General features: G+C 41.8%; 1 protein-coding gene across 1 annotated transcript in view; it reads left to right on the top strand.

The window, feature by feature from the left end:
• The window catches only part of man1a1 (mannosidase, alpha, class 1A, member 1), a 168,598-nt gene that overhangs the window by 56,480 nt on the left and 95,161 nt on the right, over positions 1 to 16,957 (top strand). The window contains exon 3 of the mRNA XM_014205126.3: positions 13,115 to 13,230. Coding sequence (XP_014060601.1) covers positions 13,115 to 13,230 — 116 coding nt within the window. The remainder of the gene's footprint in view (positions 1 to 13,114; positions 13,231 to 16,957) is intronic.

Genomic DNA, 16,957 nt, shown 5'->3' on the forward strand with positions numbered 1-16,957 from the left:
GTCGCCAACCTCTCCCTCAACGTCAGCAAGACAATGGATCTGGTCGTGGACTACAGGAAACAAAGGGCCAAGCACGCCACATCGACAGGGCTCTAGTGGAGTGGGTCGAGAGCTTCAAGTTCCTCGGTGTCCACTAGTGGTGCGCGGGTCAGCTGTTTGTTCACCCACCCGCAATTGCTAATAACCCATCCGCAACCGGCCGACTATAAGTGAAAATGAGGCCCTCTCCTGACCCTAACCCGCTAATGTAGAACATGGGCTGTAGGCTACAGTCAGAGATGACAGAGGGATTTTTTTTGACAGGGGGTGCAGTATTTTTTTTTTGGGGGGGGGGGGGGGGTGTAAATTTATAGAATGGGTATCTAGAGGAAAATGGGGGAGGGTTGTGCTTTTTACATTTCAGTTAAAGGGAGGGTTTAGTATTTGTTAAATCTAGTCCAGGGGTGGGTCATGCAATTTCTAACTGATGAACGTTAAATATTTCTCTGTGTTTTAGAATTAGTTGCTTATTAGGCTATATCTCGATGTGTGCCCGATGCCACCCCTCATCACTGATTCACTGCTGGACGCACAATGTCAAGTATAGGCTATTTAGTGTGGTCTCAAACAAATGATTCATAGGCTATAGGCTACAGAAGCGCATGCTCGGGAGAAGCACAGAGCAAAGTCATTTTTCCAAGAAAATGTACTTCCTTTCTGAGTCTTGCGCTGCTGGCATGTTGTAAATAAAACTAAGCTGCATTACAAACCGCAATGGATATTTCAACCCTGAGTCCTGGCCTACTCTGCTCTTGCTGATCAAAACGTGTTGTTGTTGTGCCACCTGACCAATGCTGTGTAGGCTTACAAAGGCAGTTCAGGAGGAGAGTCAATGAATTCTTCCCCCAAATTGTTTTGATAAGGCCTATTCCCCCAAATTCTATATCTTGCGCGCAGAATAGCCCATGTTCAGTTTGAGAAGGAGAGTTTGTTTTCATTCAAATCAATTATAGTAATAGCAATGTTTCTTACCCATGATGTATTTATGTACACCACCTTCCGGAGACACCTGAAACCCCACCTCTTTAAGGAATACCTAGGATAGGATAAAGTAATCCTTCTAACCCCCCCCCCCCCCCCCCTTAAAAGATTTAGATGCACTATTGTAAAGTGGTTGTTCCACTGGATATCATAAGGTGAATGCACCATTTTGTAAGTCGCTCTGGATAAGAGCGTCTGCTAAATGACTTAAATGTAAATGTATTTATCAGAGTTATTGACCTCATAGTACGTATGTACTGCGTTCTATACTATTCTACTGTATCTTAGTCTATGCCGCTGTGAGATCGCTCGTCCACATATTTATATATTCTGAACTCCATTCCTTTACTTAGATTTGTGTGTATTGGGTATATGTTGTGAAATTGTTAGATATTACTTGTTAGATATTGCTGCGCTGTTGGAACTAGAAGCACAAGCATTTTGCTACACCCGCAATAACATCTGCTAAACACGTGTGTGTGAGCAATAAAATTAGATTTGATTTGTTTCGAGTGACTTACATTGCTGAAACTTTAAGCAGCAGCCACAGCAGAATCAATTGGAAAACGACAGCTCATGGGGCTGAAAGTAGACAGATTTGAGTAGGCATAATTCATTTCAACCATCTTCATTTTAATTAGACTTTACTAACAACAAGAGGGCTTTGTGTTGTAGCCTATTTCTTCCTATTAGGCTATAGGCTGCTATATCCATAGATTTGTCTGCCAATTCCTCCACCATGCACTCTTTAAATATCCTACCTCCGTGTCAGTGAAGGGCTGTTGAGTTAAAACCAAGACTCAAATTGAGGGGGTATGCTATAGGCCTACCTTTTTTATAAAAAATAAACACAGGCATAGCCATTGTTAGCTTAAGACTTTGAAGAAAATAAAACCGATCCGATTATATAAGGTGATCTATAACAGCGCATTGGTTCTGCCATGTTTTATGCTAGAAACCAGCTGGGAAAGACGTGACGTCGACGCGTACGGGATGTTATTGTCTAGTTTCTACTATATTCAGAGGCTGAGAAGTAATCTTGCTTGGGAAGTAATCTAATTCTGTCACTATCAATTGATTAAGCTATTCACTTTCTGTACAATAGAAGATATTTAAACCCAAGACAGCTTTTAGGGAAACACTTGTGACCTTCTCTCGTTGGGTTATGCCACAGAAGAATAGTAGCCAGCTTCCATTTTTCTGCGTTGGTAGGCCTATTCTGTCTGGGGTGGTAACGTAGGCCTAACTTTCGAAAGTACAATGCTCAGATTCCTAATGACGTCTCAGATAAAACAATATTTGCATTAGGGCTAACCCCAATTATTACACTGGTCGATAGGCTGTTGTTTTTTTTTTTTTTTTTCAGTAACAAATATATGTATTTTGATGGCGCAGGAGACACCTGTCTTATTCACATCCATTGCGGAGGCCGAGACTAATCCATTGCGGAGGCCACGGAATGGCACAGTTCGAGAAGGAGGGGAGTGTGGCTGCACCATGCACGTCTCCCTCCAGAATGCGCTTTCTCCCTCCAATTTGTGCACATTCATTGTTTCATAACTTCATTGTGTGAATTGTTTGCATTTGATTGTTAGTGTCAATCAATTCCCCATTGCATATCAGCAGTAGTACATTTACCGTTAATTCCAAAAATGTCTAATCTACAATGTTTGTTTGATTACGGTAATGTGTATTAATGCGTTCAATATATTATTATTCCCGCCTTTTACCGTTCTCATTGTCGGAGTTTTATTTATTTCATTCCATTTACAATTTTTGTCAATTTAGTAATTGTCTTTTGTTTGGAACACGAGTAAGGACACGCACCTGATTATGCATAGAGGTAGGCCTATAGGCTACCTAGCCAGCGTGAAAATGTATCCATATAAATGGCTACATTTACCAATTTGGGGAGCTGATAGTATTTATGATTGGCTTAATGCACCACCACTAATGACCCGTGGAGCTTCTTGAAGTAATGTTTTCTTCACCTCAAATAGCAAGTCTGTTTTTACAATATTTCCTCAGTGTATTTTAAAAATCTCTCCCTTTCGATAACCACTCAGTTTCAAAGGGAAAAATGTCATGCTCCGATCCAGTGGAAACATAATAAAATAGGCATACCTGATTACTTCGTATCCCTTGCCCAAGGGACTGTCCGGAGCTCACTGGTACAGGAAACTCTGAGGGCCCAGAATATTTTATACAATGTTGCAAGGAGGCAGGACCCAAGTTTATAGTTTATACAATTCTTCAAGATCGTTGCAGACAGGCCATGCGTTGACAATGTGATTTATAGGATATTTGTTTTTATCAGGATATTTTCTACCTGCAATGTTTTTATTTGTTGGGATTATAGGCTATGTTTACATAGATGGCAATAGAAGTTACTTTTTAGGTTTGTATCATTTTCATTTAGATTTGTATAGAATTTTGATTAACCACATGACAATGATTTTGAGATACAAAGCATCTAACAAGCTCAATGCATATATAGTTCATTGTATTAAAACACATATAGGGTTTGTTTATATTAGGGTTGAATGGCGGGAACCCGGTTAACGAGATTTACTGTGATTTACCGCCCAAAACCACTCCCCTTTTCCACAGATAAATAAATGCGAGAAACCAGTCAATTATAATACATTATTTATATGAACAGCATGGCGTGAAATTGAACTGTTAAATTATATGCAAAGTCTAAATCTACCTTCTATATGGCCTCTGCATGATGAATCATCAACGCTCAGGGTGGGGACAGACATCTCAGGATGGCGCGCAGTTCACAATGCATGTAGACCTATTATCTCATAGTAACTTGTTTTGTTGTGACAGGTATCACTAGAATATCGTTGCTTTAAATCAGTGCTCTCTCTCTCCATCAACTCCGTTAAAGTAGCATCCAAAATAGATAATCCTGTTCTATATATAGGGCTATATATCAATGTAGATGTCCTAGCCTACCTCTTTCAGGTAATACATTAAATGCAGTATTAGCCTTTATTTATGGGTTATGAATAATAAGCTTCTAACGTATACCCTCTGTCTCTTCCGCAATACGCACACACCTGTGCTCTGCTGGCCGCTCCTTAAAAAAACGCTCCTTAGCTCTTGGAGTCCCATGCAGGAAAAGCTATTCTAGAATAGCTTGCTGGACATTTATTTGCATTTCTGATACCAATAGACTATTCAAAATGGGACGCACGCTCTTTTTAGCTGAATGTTAAACACAGTAGCCAATAGAACTCACGGGTAGTTTGAAAGAAGAGTGAATGTGCGATGGCGGTAGGTTATAGTAGTTATTTATTCAGACCCCTAACCATTCAATCTTCGTGAAGAGAAGTCAAAGCCTTGTGCATTTAATTCTAGTCCTATATTATTCAAGGATGTCATTAGAATGATGAAGATAAGGACAACGACACGCATTTCATTTAACTGCTGAAAGCGACGAAGGAATAAAGCAACAATAGAGAGAGAGAGAGAAAGAGAAAGAGGAGGTAGGCTAATAACATTAGGGGAAATATTATGAAAGGTGTGTGTGTGTATATATGTCAGCCTTCTAATTATACAAATATACACTGCTCAAAAAAATAAAGGGAACACTTAAACAACACATCCTAGATCTGAATGAAAGAAATAATCTTATTAAATACTTTTTTCTTTACATAGATGAATGTGCTGACAACAAAACCACACAAAAATAATCAATGGAAATCCAATTTGTCAACCCATGGAGGTCTGGATTTGGAGTCACACTCAAAATTAAAGTGGAAAACCACACTACAGGCTGATCCAACTTTGATGTAATGTCCTTTAACGAGTCAAAATGAGGCTCGTAGTGTGTGTGGCCTATACGTGCCTGTATGACCTCCCTACAATGCCTGGGCATGCTCCTGATGAGGTGGCGGATGGTCTCCTGAGGGATCTCCTCCCAGACCTGGACTAAAGCATCCGCCAACTCCTGGACAGTCTGTGGTGCAACGTGGCGTTGGTGGATGGAGCGAGACATGATGTCCCAGATGTGCTCAATTGGATTCAGGTCTGGGGAACGGGCAGGCCAGTCCATAGCATCAATGCCTTCCTCTTGCAGGAACTGCTGACACACTCCAGACACATGAGGTCTAGTATTGTCTTGCATTAGGTGGAACCCAGGGCCAACCGCACCAGCATATGGTCTCACAAGGGGTCTGAGGATCTCATCTCGGTACCAAATGGCAGTCAGGCTACCTCTGGCGAGCACATGGAGGGCTGTGCGGCCCCCCAAAGAAATGCCACCCCACACCATGACTGACCCACCGCCAAACCGGTCATGCTGGAGGATGTTGCAGGCAGAAGAACGTTTTCCACGGCGTCTCCAGACTCTCACGTCTGTCACGTGCTCAGTGTGAACCTGCTTTCATCTGTGAAGAGCACAGGGCGCCAGTGGAGAATTTGCCAATCTTGGTGTTCTCTGGCAAATGCCAAACGTCCTGCACGGTGTTGGGCTGTAAGCACAACCCCCACCTGTGGACGTCGGGCCCTCATACCACCCTCATGGAGTCTATTTCTGACCGTTTGAGCAGACACATGCACATTTGTGGCCTGCTGGAGGTCATTTTGCATGGCTCTGACAGTGCTCCTCCTGCTCCTCCTTGCACAAAGGCGGAGGTAGCGGTCCTGCTGCTGGGTTGTTGCCCTCCTACGGCCTCCTCCACGTCTCCTGATGTACTGGCCTGTCTCCTGGTAGCGCCTCCATGCTCTGGACACTACGCTGACAGACACAGCAAACCTTCTTGCCACAGCTCGCATTGATGTGCCATCCTGGATGAGCTGCACTACCTGAGCCACTTGTGTGGGTTGTAGACTCCGTCTCATGCTACCACTAGAGTGAAAGCACCGCCAGCATTCAAAAGTGACCAAAACGTCAGCCAGGAAGCATAGGAACTGAGAAGTGGTCTGTGGTCTCCACAGGCAGAACCACTCCTTTATTGGGGGTGTCTTGCTTATTGCCTATAATTTCCACCTGTTGTCTATTCCATTTGCACAACAGCATGTGAAATGTATTGTCAATCAGTGTTGCTTCCTAAGTGGACAGTTTGATTTCACAGAAGTGTGATTGACTTGGAGTTACATTGTGTTGTTTAAGTGTTCCCTTTATTTTTTTGAGCAGTATATTTAAAAATTAAAATCAAATTCGCTAGCCTATACTTGTGACGTTGTAGGCTGCATGTGCTTCACCAGAATCGCATGTTCTCTTCTGCTTGATCATGGTTTGAACGATGTGCATAATTCTAGTCCATAAAGTATATACAGTACAGTAATACAGTTCACACTCTAAAAGATTAGCCTACTGGAGCTAGTTTAATTTATTTACCCAAGCTAGCTACATCTATGGGCTTTTATGTTTTTCTGTCGTGCGTAATATGCAGTAGCCAATATCAAATATGTATTGGATAAGGGCGCAATCATTTTGGCTTTTTTGGGATTGGGCTCATTAAATGTCTTTTAATGTATGGTTTATAAACTGTATTTAATGTATGGCTCACCAGGCTCAAGTAGCATCAGGCTTGAGTTTTCCATCAAAGATCTAATCAAATCTAGACCTGTCTATTTATGTACTTTATAATGCTTTTAAATGACACTTCTGGTTTTGGTGGGAAATACCGGGTTACCCAGGAGAAAAGTGATTTATTCTCAGGATGGAGCATTTGTAAAATAACGGGAAAATATTCAACCCTAGTCTATATATGAAAAAATACACGACCAATCGATGGGTCGAAAGAACAGACAACTTTTGGTCTACCAAGATTTTTGTTGTTGTCTGGACAGCCCTAATTTGCAAACAGGAAGTTTTGTTGCAAACAAGACACACTGATTGGGCTTTGGAGATATAAGATGAACAAATAGGCCTACGTCTGTCCATTCTTAGCCTGTAATTTCGGTAATTTTTGTGGAATTAAAAAAGATACTACTAATATGTCAAATGTAGCTTAAACCCTATTTTACATCATCTAAGGTTTTTGTGTTGTTCCCTCCATCGGTTGAAACACAACATGCTGTTGAATACAGGATGGGTGTCATATTTTGGCTGATAAATGTAAATAAAATATTATAATAATAATTGAAACGTTCAAATAGTACCACAAAAATGGTTGTAGATCCACACTTCAGAGACTATTGACTTGAATGGGAATATCTATTTTAAATTACTGTCAATCCTCCATAGAAAAACGATCAACTCATAGAAATATAGATAATAGAATAAACATGACCATTTAAGTTGACATTGGTCGTCATTGTGATAGCCATTAGAAGTAAAAAATGTCCAATTCCAATGATGTACCAGCTAAATTGCAGTGGTCTGAATGGATAGGTCCATTCTATGAATTCTGTTTCCATGATTGAAATGACCCACCCGCTATTCAAGAGCATGTTGTGTCTCAACCGAGGTCGGGCACAGTACAAAAACCTCAGTGGATGTGAAATACGGTCTATGTTGCAACATATGCGAATATGAAAAAATGTGGAGTTTAAACGGTTTTAAATAATTTACGTTAAAGGTTAAAAAAAAAAATACGTAAAAAATAAATAATCATAGTTTGACAACACTATTTGTAAGCTTTTAAATAATATCAAACTCAACTGTTTATCTTTTCCAGTGATGAAGTCATGGATGTTTCATTGTATGGTGTGCGCATCAGGTGTTCCATCTCCATACTTGGAATGGATGGTGTAATTTAGCCTGGGCCTCCCCTGGGCTAACCCTGTGGTGTGTGTGTGTGTGTGTGGTCCCCTCAGTCACTGGGCTGATGTAGCTAGATGATGCTGGAACTGGGAGGGGTATACAGGGGTTGCAGCAGAGAGGGAATCCATCACCCACTGAGGTGGGATCTGCGGATCTACATGGCCCTGCATCAGACCCCCTTGTCACAACCAGGCCTTCGTTAGACCACTGGAGCAGTACGTCTCCTTACACACTGATTTATAACCTGCTCTGTCCTCCCCTGGGATTCCGGCCCCTGATACCCAGTCTCAGTTTACCCACACACACCCTCCCTCTGATTTCGTACTATTCCATCTTCCCGGCTCCCATGCCTGAAGAAACGAAATCAGCTAATATTTTTGAGATGCAAATCTGCTATGTCTTACTATTTATTTATTTATTTTTCTGATTGGATTTTGGACACAGTGCATTGACCCCTTCCCTTTTCCAAGTTTTGTAACGTTACAGCCTTATTCTAAAATTGATGAAATATAAAAAACAATCTCATCAATCTACACACAATACCCCATAATGACAAAGAGAAAACAGGTTTTTAGAAATGTTAGCAAATTTATAAAAAAATAAGAAACTGACTTTTACATAAGTATTCAGTCCCTTTGCCTTGAGACTCGAAATTCAGCTCAGGTGCATCCTGTTTTCATTGATCATCCTTGAGATGGTTCAACAACTTGATTGGAGTCCACCTGTGGTAAATTCAATTGATTGGACATGATTTGGAAAGGCACACACCCGTCTATATAAGGTCCTACGGTTGACCGTGCATATCAGATCAAAAACCAACTCATGAGGTCGAAGGAATTGTCCGTAGAGCACCGAGACAGGATTGTGTCGCGGCACAGATCTGGGGAAGGATACCAAAACATTTCAGCAGCATTGAAGGTCCCCAAGAACACAGTGGCCTCCATCATTCTCAAATGGAAGAAGTTTGGAACCACCAAGACTCCTAGATCTGGCCAACATGAGCAATCGGGGGAGAAAGGCCTTGGTCAGGGAGGTGACCAAGAACCCGATGGTCACTCTGACAGAGCTCCAGAGTTCCTCTGTGGAGATGGGAGAACCTTCCAGAAGGACAACCATCTCTACAACACTCCACCAATCAGGCCTTTATGCTAGAGTGGCCAGACGGAAGCCACTCCGCAGTAAAAGGCACATGACAGCCCGCTTGGAGTTTGCCAAAAGGCACCTAAAGGACTCTGACAATGAGAAACAAGATTATCTGGTTTGATGAAACTTGGCACCATCCCGACGGTGAAGCATGGTGGTGGCAGCATTATGCTGTGGGGATGATTTTCACCGGCAGGGACTGGGAGACTAGTCAGGATCAAGGGAAAGATGAACAGAGCAAAGTACAGACAGATCCTTGATGAAAACCTGCTCCAGAGCGCTCAGGACCTCAGACTGGGGCGACGGTTCACCTTCCAACAGGACATCGACCCTAAACACACAGCCAAGACAATGCAGGAGTTGCTTCGGGACAAGTCTCCGAATGTCCTTGAGTGGCCCAGCCAGAGCCCGGACTTGAACCCGATTGAACATCTCTGGAGAGACCTGCGAATAGCTGTTTAGCGACACTCCCCAGAGCTTGAGAGGATCTTATAAGCTTATAACGTCATACCCAAAAAGACTTGAGGCTGTAATCACAGCCAAATGAGCTTCAACGAAGTACTGAGTAAAGGATCTGATTACTTATGTAAATGTAATGTTTCTGTAAATTTGTAATAAATTAGCAAAACATTCTAAAAACCTGTTTCTTTTGTCATTATAGGGTATTGTGTTTTAAGATTGATGAGAGGAAAAATACTATTTATTCCATTTTAAAATAAGGCTGTAATGTTAAAAGTTAAGGGGTCCGGATATTTTCCAATTGCACTGTAGTACTATTTTGATATTGAACAACGTTGCCTTTGGTTGGGATGGGTCACTTTCACCCAAATGGTATAATTCCACCTTTTGATCTAGATTTCTCTATAACTTCCTTTGAATGGTTTATGTTTGCATTGTGGGTAGCTGAAAGACAAAGGTGATAACCAAATGTAAAGTTAGACTATATAACTGCTCTAAAGCTCACTACATGATTATCTAATCTAACAACTCTAACATATGTAGGCCTACCTTAGCTGTCAACACAAACTTCCAATGGTTTACTCTCCAACTTCCTGTTTCTGTATTAAAGAAACCACCATGTCCTCCCCAAGATGAATAACCAAATGTGTCACATAGCTGCAGAGCAGGTTTGACTAGACATTTGGGCTAGTTGCCACAGGCATATTTACATAATAAACTAAGTTGCCCCAGGTTCTGATGTTTTCTAAAATAGGCCTCAATGAAGTGGTGACGACGTCCTCCCTCAGAACAATGAACGATGTCACTGTGTGTATGGGTTTGATATTCTGAGCCCACTTTTACGTGAAGGTTGTTTTTGTCCAAACAATGCATCGTCTGACAACGCCTCAAAGGCTCTCAGCCCCATGAGATTCAATTTTCCACCATTTGTGCCATTCCCTGCTAATGATGTGAGAACTCTATTAGCAAGTGTCATCAGTCAATTAAATGCTCAAGAGTCTCTGCTGCAGAGATGAGCTCCTTTCTAAAGTATGAGATATGGAGAGAGAGAGAGAGAGAGAGCAGGTGATAAATGAAAGCTCTTAGACACGAGAGCTGCCGTCCCATGAATGTTGCTCACACATCCATCACCAAGCTCTTATGTACTGGGGAAATGTATTTAGCCTGTTCATGGGCCAGCCGTTGGACTTAAAGGGATACTTCGGGATTTTGGCAATGGTGCCCTTTATCTACTTCCCCAGAGTCAGATGAACTCGTGGATACCATTTGTCTCTGTGTCCAGTATGAAGGAAGTTATAGATAGTTTTTTGAGCCAATGCTAACAATATACTAGCGTTAGCACAATGAGTGGAAGTCTATGGGTACTGCTAGCATGCTAGTAGTTACTTCCAGTCATTACGCTGACATAAAAATGGTGTCCATGAGTTCATCTGACTCTGAGGATGTAGATAAAGGGCAACATTGCCAAAATCCCAAAGTATCCCTTTAATTGATTTCCTCAGAAAAATGTTAAGTGATGTCCTCCTTAAGTCAATTCAGGATTTCTAAATGGAAATTTGGGAAAGTGTTCTTCCATCAAACGTTTTAAAATTACCAACTGGGATTCTCTATAAGAACTGATATCCAGGTCATCCTTATTTTTTCAAAAGCCTTCACATGTTTTTCATTTACTCAAATCTATCATCTTACATTCAAAATTTACTAAGATCTCAAGAGCCCTTTATTATAAGAATAAAGGCTGCTTCATGACATGTCATAGAAATACATTTTAATTGGAAGCTTAGAGTGAGAAGACTGTTTGATAGATCAGAGAAATCTGGCTTTGATATTCTGTGTTCTGCTTCTTAGAATTCAAGTCACTCCATGGCTTGCTGTACATTTTGAGGTACATGCACACACAAACGCACACGCACGTGAAAACATTCGCAAAAACACAACACCTTTTCACACATCATGCTCTGGCTTGTCCCAGTAATGGGATGAGGATGCCCCCCTCTCCACTCCTCCTTGCCACTGTATTTTATAATGGAGGAAGCAGGCACGCATTCTAGCCACGGAGCAGGAAGGAAGCCTGCCGGGCTGGCAGACAATGGGTGGCAGGCACGAAATGTCATTCCCTCGTCTCTCTCACAGAGTCCAAATGGAGTGAGGGATTAATGAAAAACAGGAAAGGGAAAAGGAGGCCAGGTGACAAAAGGATGGCCAGTGGAAACGTGTTTAGTCAAGCCTGCAATGACCCTTGCTACTCTTCCTTTTTGTGGCCCACATTAACATTCGTTGACAGACAGACGCAGGCAGGCCTACAGCACCCATTGTTAAATTTCGGGGGCGTTCAATCTACATTAAAGCTTTTAGCTGTAATCCTACCCTTTTAAGGAAATAAAAACACCTTCAGTTACCACAGCATTACCTTTTTTTTCATTTGAAGAAAGCTGTATAGGTGTAAGTGAATGGGAAAGCGCTTTAGTCGTGTTATTGAGTTTATTTTCGATAATGCTGTGGACTAAAAGCTTTGCTGAGTGTTCATCTCTTTGACTGCCTGCCTGGCTGGTGCCTTTCCTCTTTGACTGCCTGCCTGGCGCCTTTCATTTTATCATCTCCTCCTTTTGAATGTGTGACGTAAAGGACGAGAAATGTCGGCCCTCCAAGCGAGTGTGGAGAGTTGGCAGGGGCTGGGTTCTCCTAAGCGCTTGGTAAACCGAGCAAGTCGAAGCTTCTCTGGAGAATAAATTGCGTCTAGGCTACATTTCTTTATAGCTCAGTAATTTCATTAATCTTGTTGCTCTTATCTTAATGAAGCAGAAGAGGGTGTTTTTAGCTGCACAGGGCATATGGACACGGTACTCTGTCATGGGGGTATAATGTCATTTAATTTTTTGGTATTTTACCCCCTTTTCCTCCCAAATTTCGTGATATCCAATTGCGATCTCATTACGATCTTGTCTCAACTCCCCAACGGGAGAGTCCTCCGAAACATGACCCGCCAAACCGAGCTTCTTAACACCCGCCCGCTTAACCCAGAAGCCAGCTGCACCAATGTGTCGGAGGAAACCCCATACAACTGGTGACACAAGTCAGCGTGCATGCGTCCAGCCCGCCACAAGGAGTCACTAGAGCGCGATGGGACAAGGATATCCCTGCCGGCCAAACCCTCTCCTAACCCGGACGACGCTGGGTCAATTATGCGCCGCCTCATTGGTCTCCCCATGGGTCTCCCGGTCGCAGGTGGCTGCGACATAGCCTGGGATCAAACCCGGGTCTGTAGTGATGCCTCTAGCACTGCAATGCAGTGCCTTAGACCGCTGCACCACTCAGGAGGCTCGGTATAATGTCATCTGATAGGTAAGGTCTGTTGGCCAAGAGCCTTCCGAAAGCATCAGCCCACCGTGAAAAGACTCACGCTAATATGCTCACTCCTCTGTTCCAACTTTCTCTGCCACATCCTCCTCAACCAGGTAAAAACCTGACAGTATAGCCAAAGGTGCTCTGCCATATTTGTATTTGTTCATATGCATGACATCTCGCACTGAGATAAATGGAGGTTGCCTGAAGCAATATTCCACCGCAGCAGGAGATATGCCCCGCTCTTTGAATAAAACAGCACACTTACGGTTAGAACTCCCAGCTGCCCTGGAGATTTGAACCTCCTCTGGTCTTAATGGTAGAAACCTGACTCTGTCTGTGCTGTTTTTCTACCAATACAATATGTTGCTATGAGTGGAAAATAGGATACGAGTCCTCAAGGCTTTGTTTTGTTTGCCTTCCCAGGGAGCATAAAGGGAGCCACCATCGTGGATGCCCTGGACACCCTATACGTCATGGAGATGTATGAGGACTTTGAGATGGCCACAGAGTGGGTGGAGAAGAACCTGGACTTCAACGTGGTGAGTAGAACCAAATAACATAGAACCCCCTTGTCTGCTAGCCAGTAGAACTATAGAACACCTTTGGCTGCTAGCTAGTCAGCCACTGACAAGCTCAAGGACAGGAGATCTAGAATCTGATTGGTTAGGCAAGCCCGACTGTAATCAGTAGGGAAAGAATACAGAGCCACCCAAGGCATTTTAATGCAGGAAAGCTGAACTCCGTCTTACATCATTTCTACCAGCAACGCTGCCGTTTTTTTTATGCTTGTGTGTATCAAAGTACATCCAGCCAACTTGACGAAATTGTGGGAAGCATTGGAGTCAACATGGGCCAGCATCCCTGTGGAACGCTTTCAACACCTTGAGTGCATGCCCCGACAAGTCAATATTAGGAAGGTGTTCTAAATGTTTTGTACACTCGGTGTATGTTTTGATTTATAAGACATTCTAAGGTTTGTATCATTCACAACTAAATGTGTCAAATAATTCTTAAATCTAGCGTATAGGACCTGTTTCAAATGGTAACTTTTACGCTCAACATAGCCACTTGAAATGCGCACTCGCTCCGGAATGGGAAAAATATCCTTTATTTTATTCAGCTATGTTCAATTATATTATTCTTACAATAAAAACATAAAATAATTGCACGGGACTTATAAAAATATCTTGTCTGCTAAATGAACTAGACTCCTATTCTATTCTTCTGACATACATTTTCTTCACATCATAATGTTTCTTTAGACCTGACCAAAATAATGAATTTATTGTGATGTATATTAAATGGATTTGTTCGACTTGTTTTAATGTAGATGTTCCAAAGGCGTGCATCAGCGGCTTGTATGCGTGGAGGCCTAGAGATGCTAAACATATTTATGTTAATTAACGGTCAATTACTGTGAGACTGGCAGTCATTTGCATGACAATAACCGGCTGACAAAATGTAATGACCGCCACAGCCCTACCTACCCACACACTCGCACATACTTACGACCCAACATACACATATAGACACTCTCTCTCTCACACACACATACCAACACTACATACGCCCACACACAATCGCACGCACACACATGTATACTGACACCACACACAATCACACACACACACTTTCACACTCACCACATATGCTGCTGCTACTATCTATTATCTATCCTGTTGCCTAATACCTTTACCCCTGCCTATATATACAGTGAGGGAAAGAAGTATTTGATCCCCTGCTGATTTTGTACATTTGCCCACTGACAAAGAAATGATCAGTCTATAATTTTAATGGTAGGTTTATTTGAACAGTAAGAGACAGAATAACAACAAAAAAATCCAGAAAAAACGCATGTCAAAAATGTTATAAATTGATTTGCATTTTAATGAGGGAAATAAGTATTTGACCCCCTCTCAATCAGAAAGATTTCTGGCTCCCAGGTGTCTTTTATACAGGTAACGAGCTGAGATTAGGAGCACACTCTTAAAGGGAGTGCTCCTAATCTCAGTTTGTTACCGGTATAAAAGACACCTGTCCATAGAAGCAATCAATCAATCAGATTCCAAACTCTCCACCATGGCCAAGACCAAAGAGCTCTCCAAGGATGTCAGGGACAAGATTGTAGACCTACACAAGGCTGGAATGGGCTACAAGACCATCGCCAAGCAGCTTGGTGAGAAGGTGACAACAGTTGGTGCGATTATTCGCAAACAATTGGTAACACACTACGCCGTGAAGGACTGAAATCCTGCAGCGCCCGCAAAGCCCCCCTGCTCAAGAAGGCACATATACATGCCCGTCTGAAGTTTGCCAATGAACATCTGAATGATTCAGAGGACAACTGGGTGAAAGTGTTGTGGTCAGATGATACCAAAATGGAGCTCTTTAGCCTCAACTCGCCGTGTTTGGAGGAGGAGGAATTCTGCCTATGACACCATCCCCACCGTCAAACATGGAGACCTTAATCCCATAGAAAATATGTGGAGGGAGCTGAAGGTTCGAGTTGCCAGACATCAGCCTCGAAACCTTAATGACTTGGAGAAGATCTGCAAAGAGGAGTTGGACAAAATCCCTCCTGAGATGTGTGCAAACCTGGTGGCCAACTACAAGAAACGTCTGACCTCTCTGACTGCCAACAACGGTTTTGCCACCAAGTACTAAGTCATGTTTTGCAGAGGGGTCAAATACTTATTTCCCTCATTAAAATGCAAATCAATTTATAACATTTTTGACATGCGTTTTTCTGGATTTTTTTGTTGTTATTCTGTCTCTCACTGTTCAAATAAACCTACCATTAAAATTATAGACTGATAATTTCTTTGTCAGTGGGCAAAGGTACAAAATCAGCAGGGGATCAAATACTTTTATCCCTCACTGTAAAGCATGCACGTTCAAGATAGCATGCATAGGTCATCGCAGATCTGTGGAGATCTTCACAATTGCTGTAATAAACTGCGCAGAATCTCGAAACGGCATTGATCACTGTGTTCTTTTAATGTAATCTTAACTGCAATCTAGGCCATTTGGTTCTGCTATTAGATGAAGCACAGCAATAACACATTCATCTGTTGTATAAATAAACAAAATATCTGACATTTTATTCCCATTTGAACTTTAGTGTGCTTTTAAATGGTTGAAAGCACAGTGATGGACATTAAACTAAACTCAACAAAAATCCGACATTTGTTTTTCCATTGGAATTTGGTTGTGCTTTTAGATGGTTTAAAGCATAGTGATAACTTTTGTCTGTCTTTTTCAGTGGGTGAATATAGGTTGTGATCTCTACCATTAAAATTATAGACTGATCATTTCTTTGTCAGTGGGCAAACGTACAAAATCAGCAGGGGATCAAATACTTTTTTCCCTCACTGTGCAGTACATAGCTACCTCAATTACCTCGTACCCATGCACATCGACTCAGTACTGGTATTCCCTGTATGTAGCCATGTTCATTTTTATTCGTTAATCACTGTGTAGTTATGCCTTGTCTCTTTCTATTTTTTTATTTAACATTTTTCTCATCTTTAACTCTGCATTGTTGGAAAGGACCCATAAGTAAGCATTTCATTGTTAGTCTACACCTGTTGCGAAGGATGTGACACATAACATTTGGTTTGATTTGACTCCAGGTAATTGGGCCTTGATGAAGTGCTCTGTTTAACCTCTCTTGGGCAGGTGGGACGCTACCGTTCCACCCACGGTTCACACTATTCAACAGCCAGTGAAAAATCAGAGCGCCAAATTCAAAACCACAAAATGTCATAGTTCTAAGTTCTCAAAAATACGACTATTTTACACCATTTTAAAGATGCACGTCTCCTTAATGTAACCACGTTGTCCGATTTCAAAAAGGCTTTACGGCGAAAGCATAAAGTTAGATTATGTTAGGACAGTTCCAACACAAGAAAAAACACACAGCCATTTTCCTAGCAAGGACAGGCGTCACAAATACCAGAAATTCAGCTAAAATTATACACTAACCTTCGACGATCTTCATCAGATGACACTCCTAGGACATCATGTTACACAATACATGCATTTTTTTGTTCGATCAAGTTGATATTTATATCCAAAAACAGCCTTTTACATTGGCGCGTGATGTTCAGAAAATATTTTGCCTCCAATACGGTCGGTGAATCAGCACAACAATTTACAAAAATACTCATCATAAATGTTGATAAAATATTAAACTGTTATTCAAAGAATTATAGATGAACATCTCCTTTATGCAACTGCTGTGACAGATTTCAAAAAAGCTTCACG

Source organism: Salmo salar, chromosome 06 (assembly GCF_965601325.2).
Source record: "Salmo salar chromosome 06, fSalSal1, whole genome shotgun sequence".
Classification (NCBI taxonomy): Eukaryota; Metazoa; Chordata; class Actinopteri; order Salmoniformes; family Salmonidae; genus Salmo; species Salmo salar.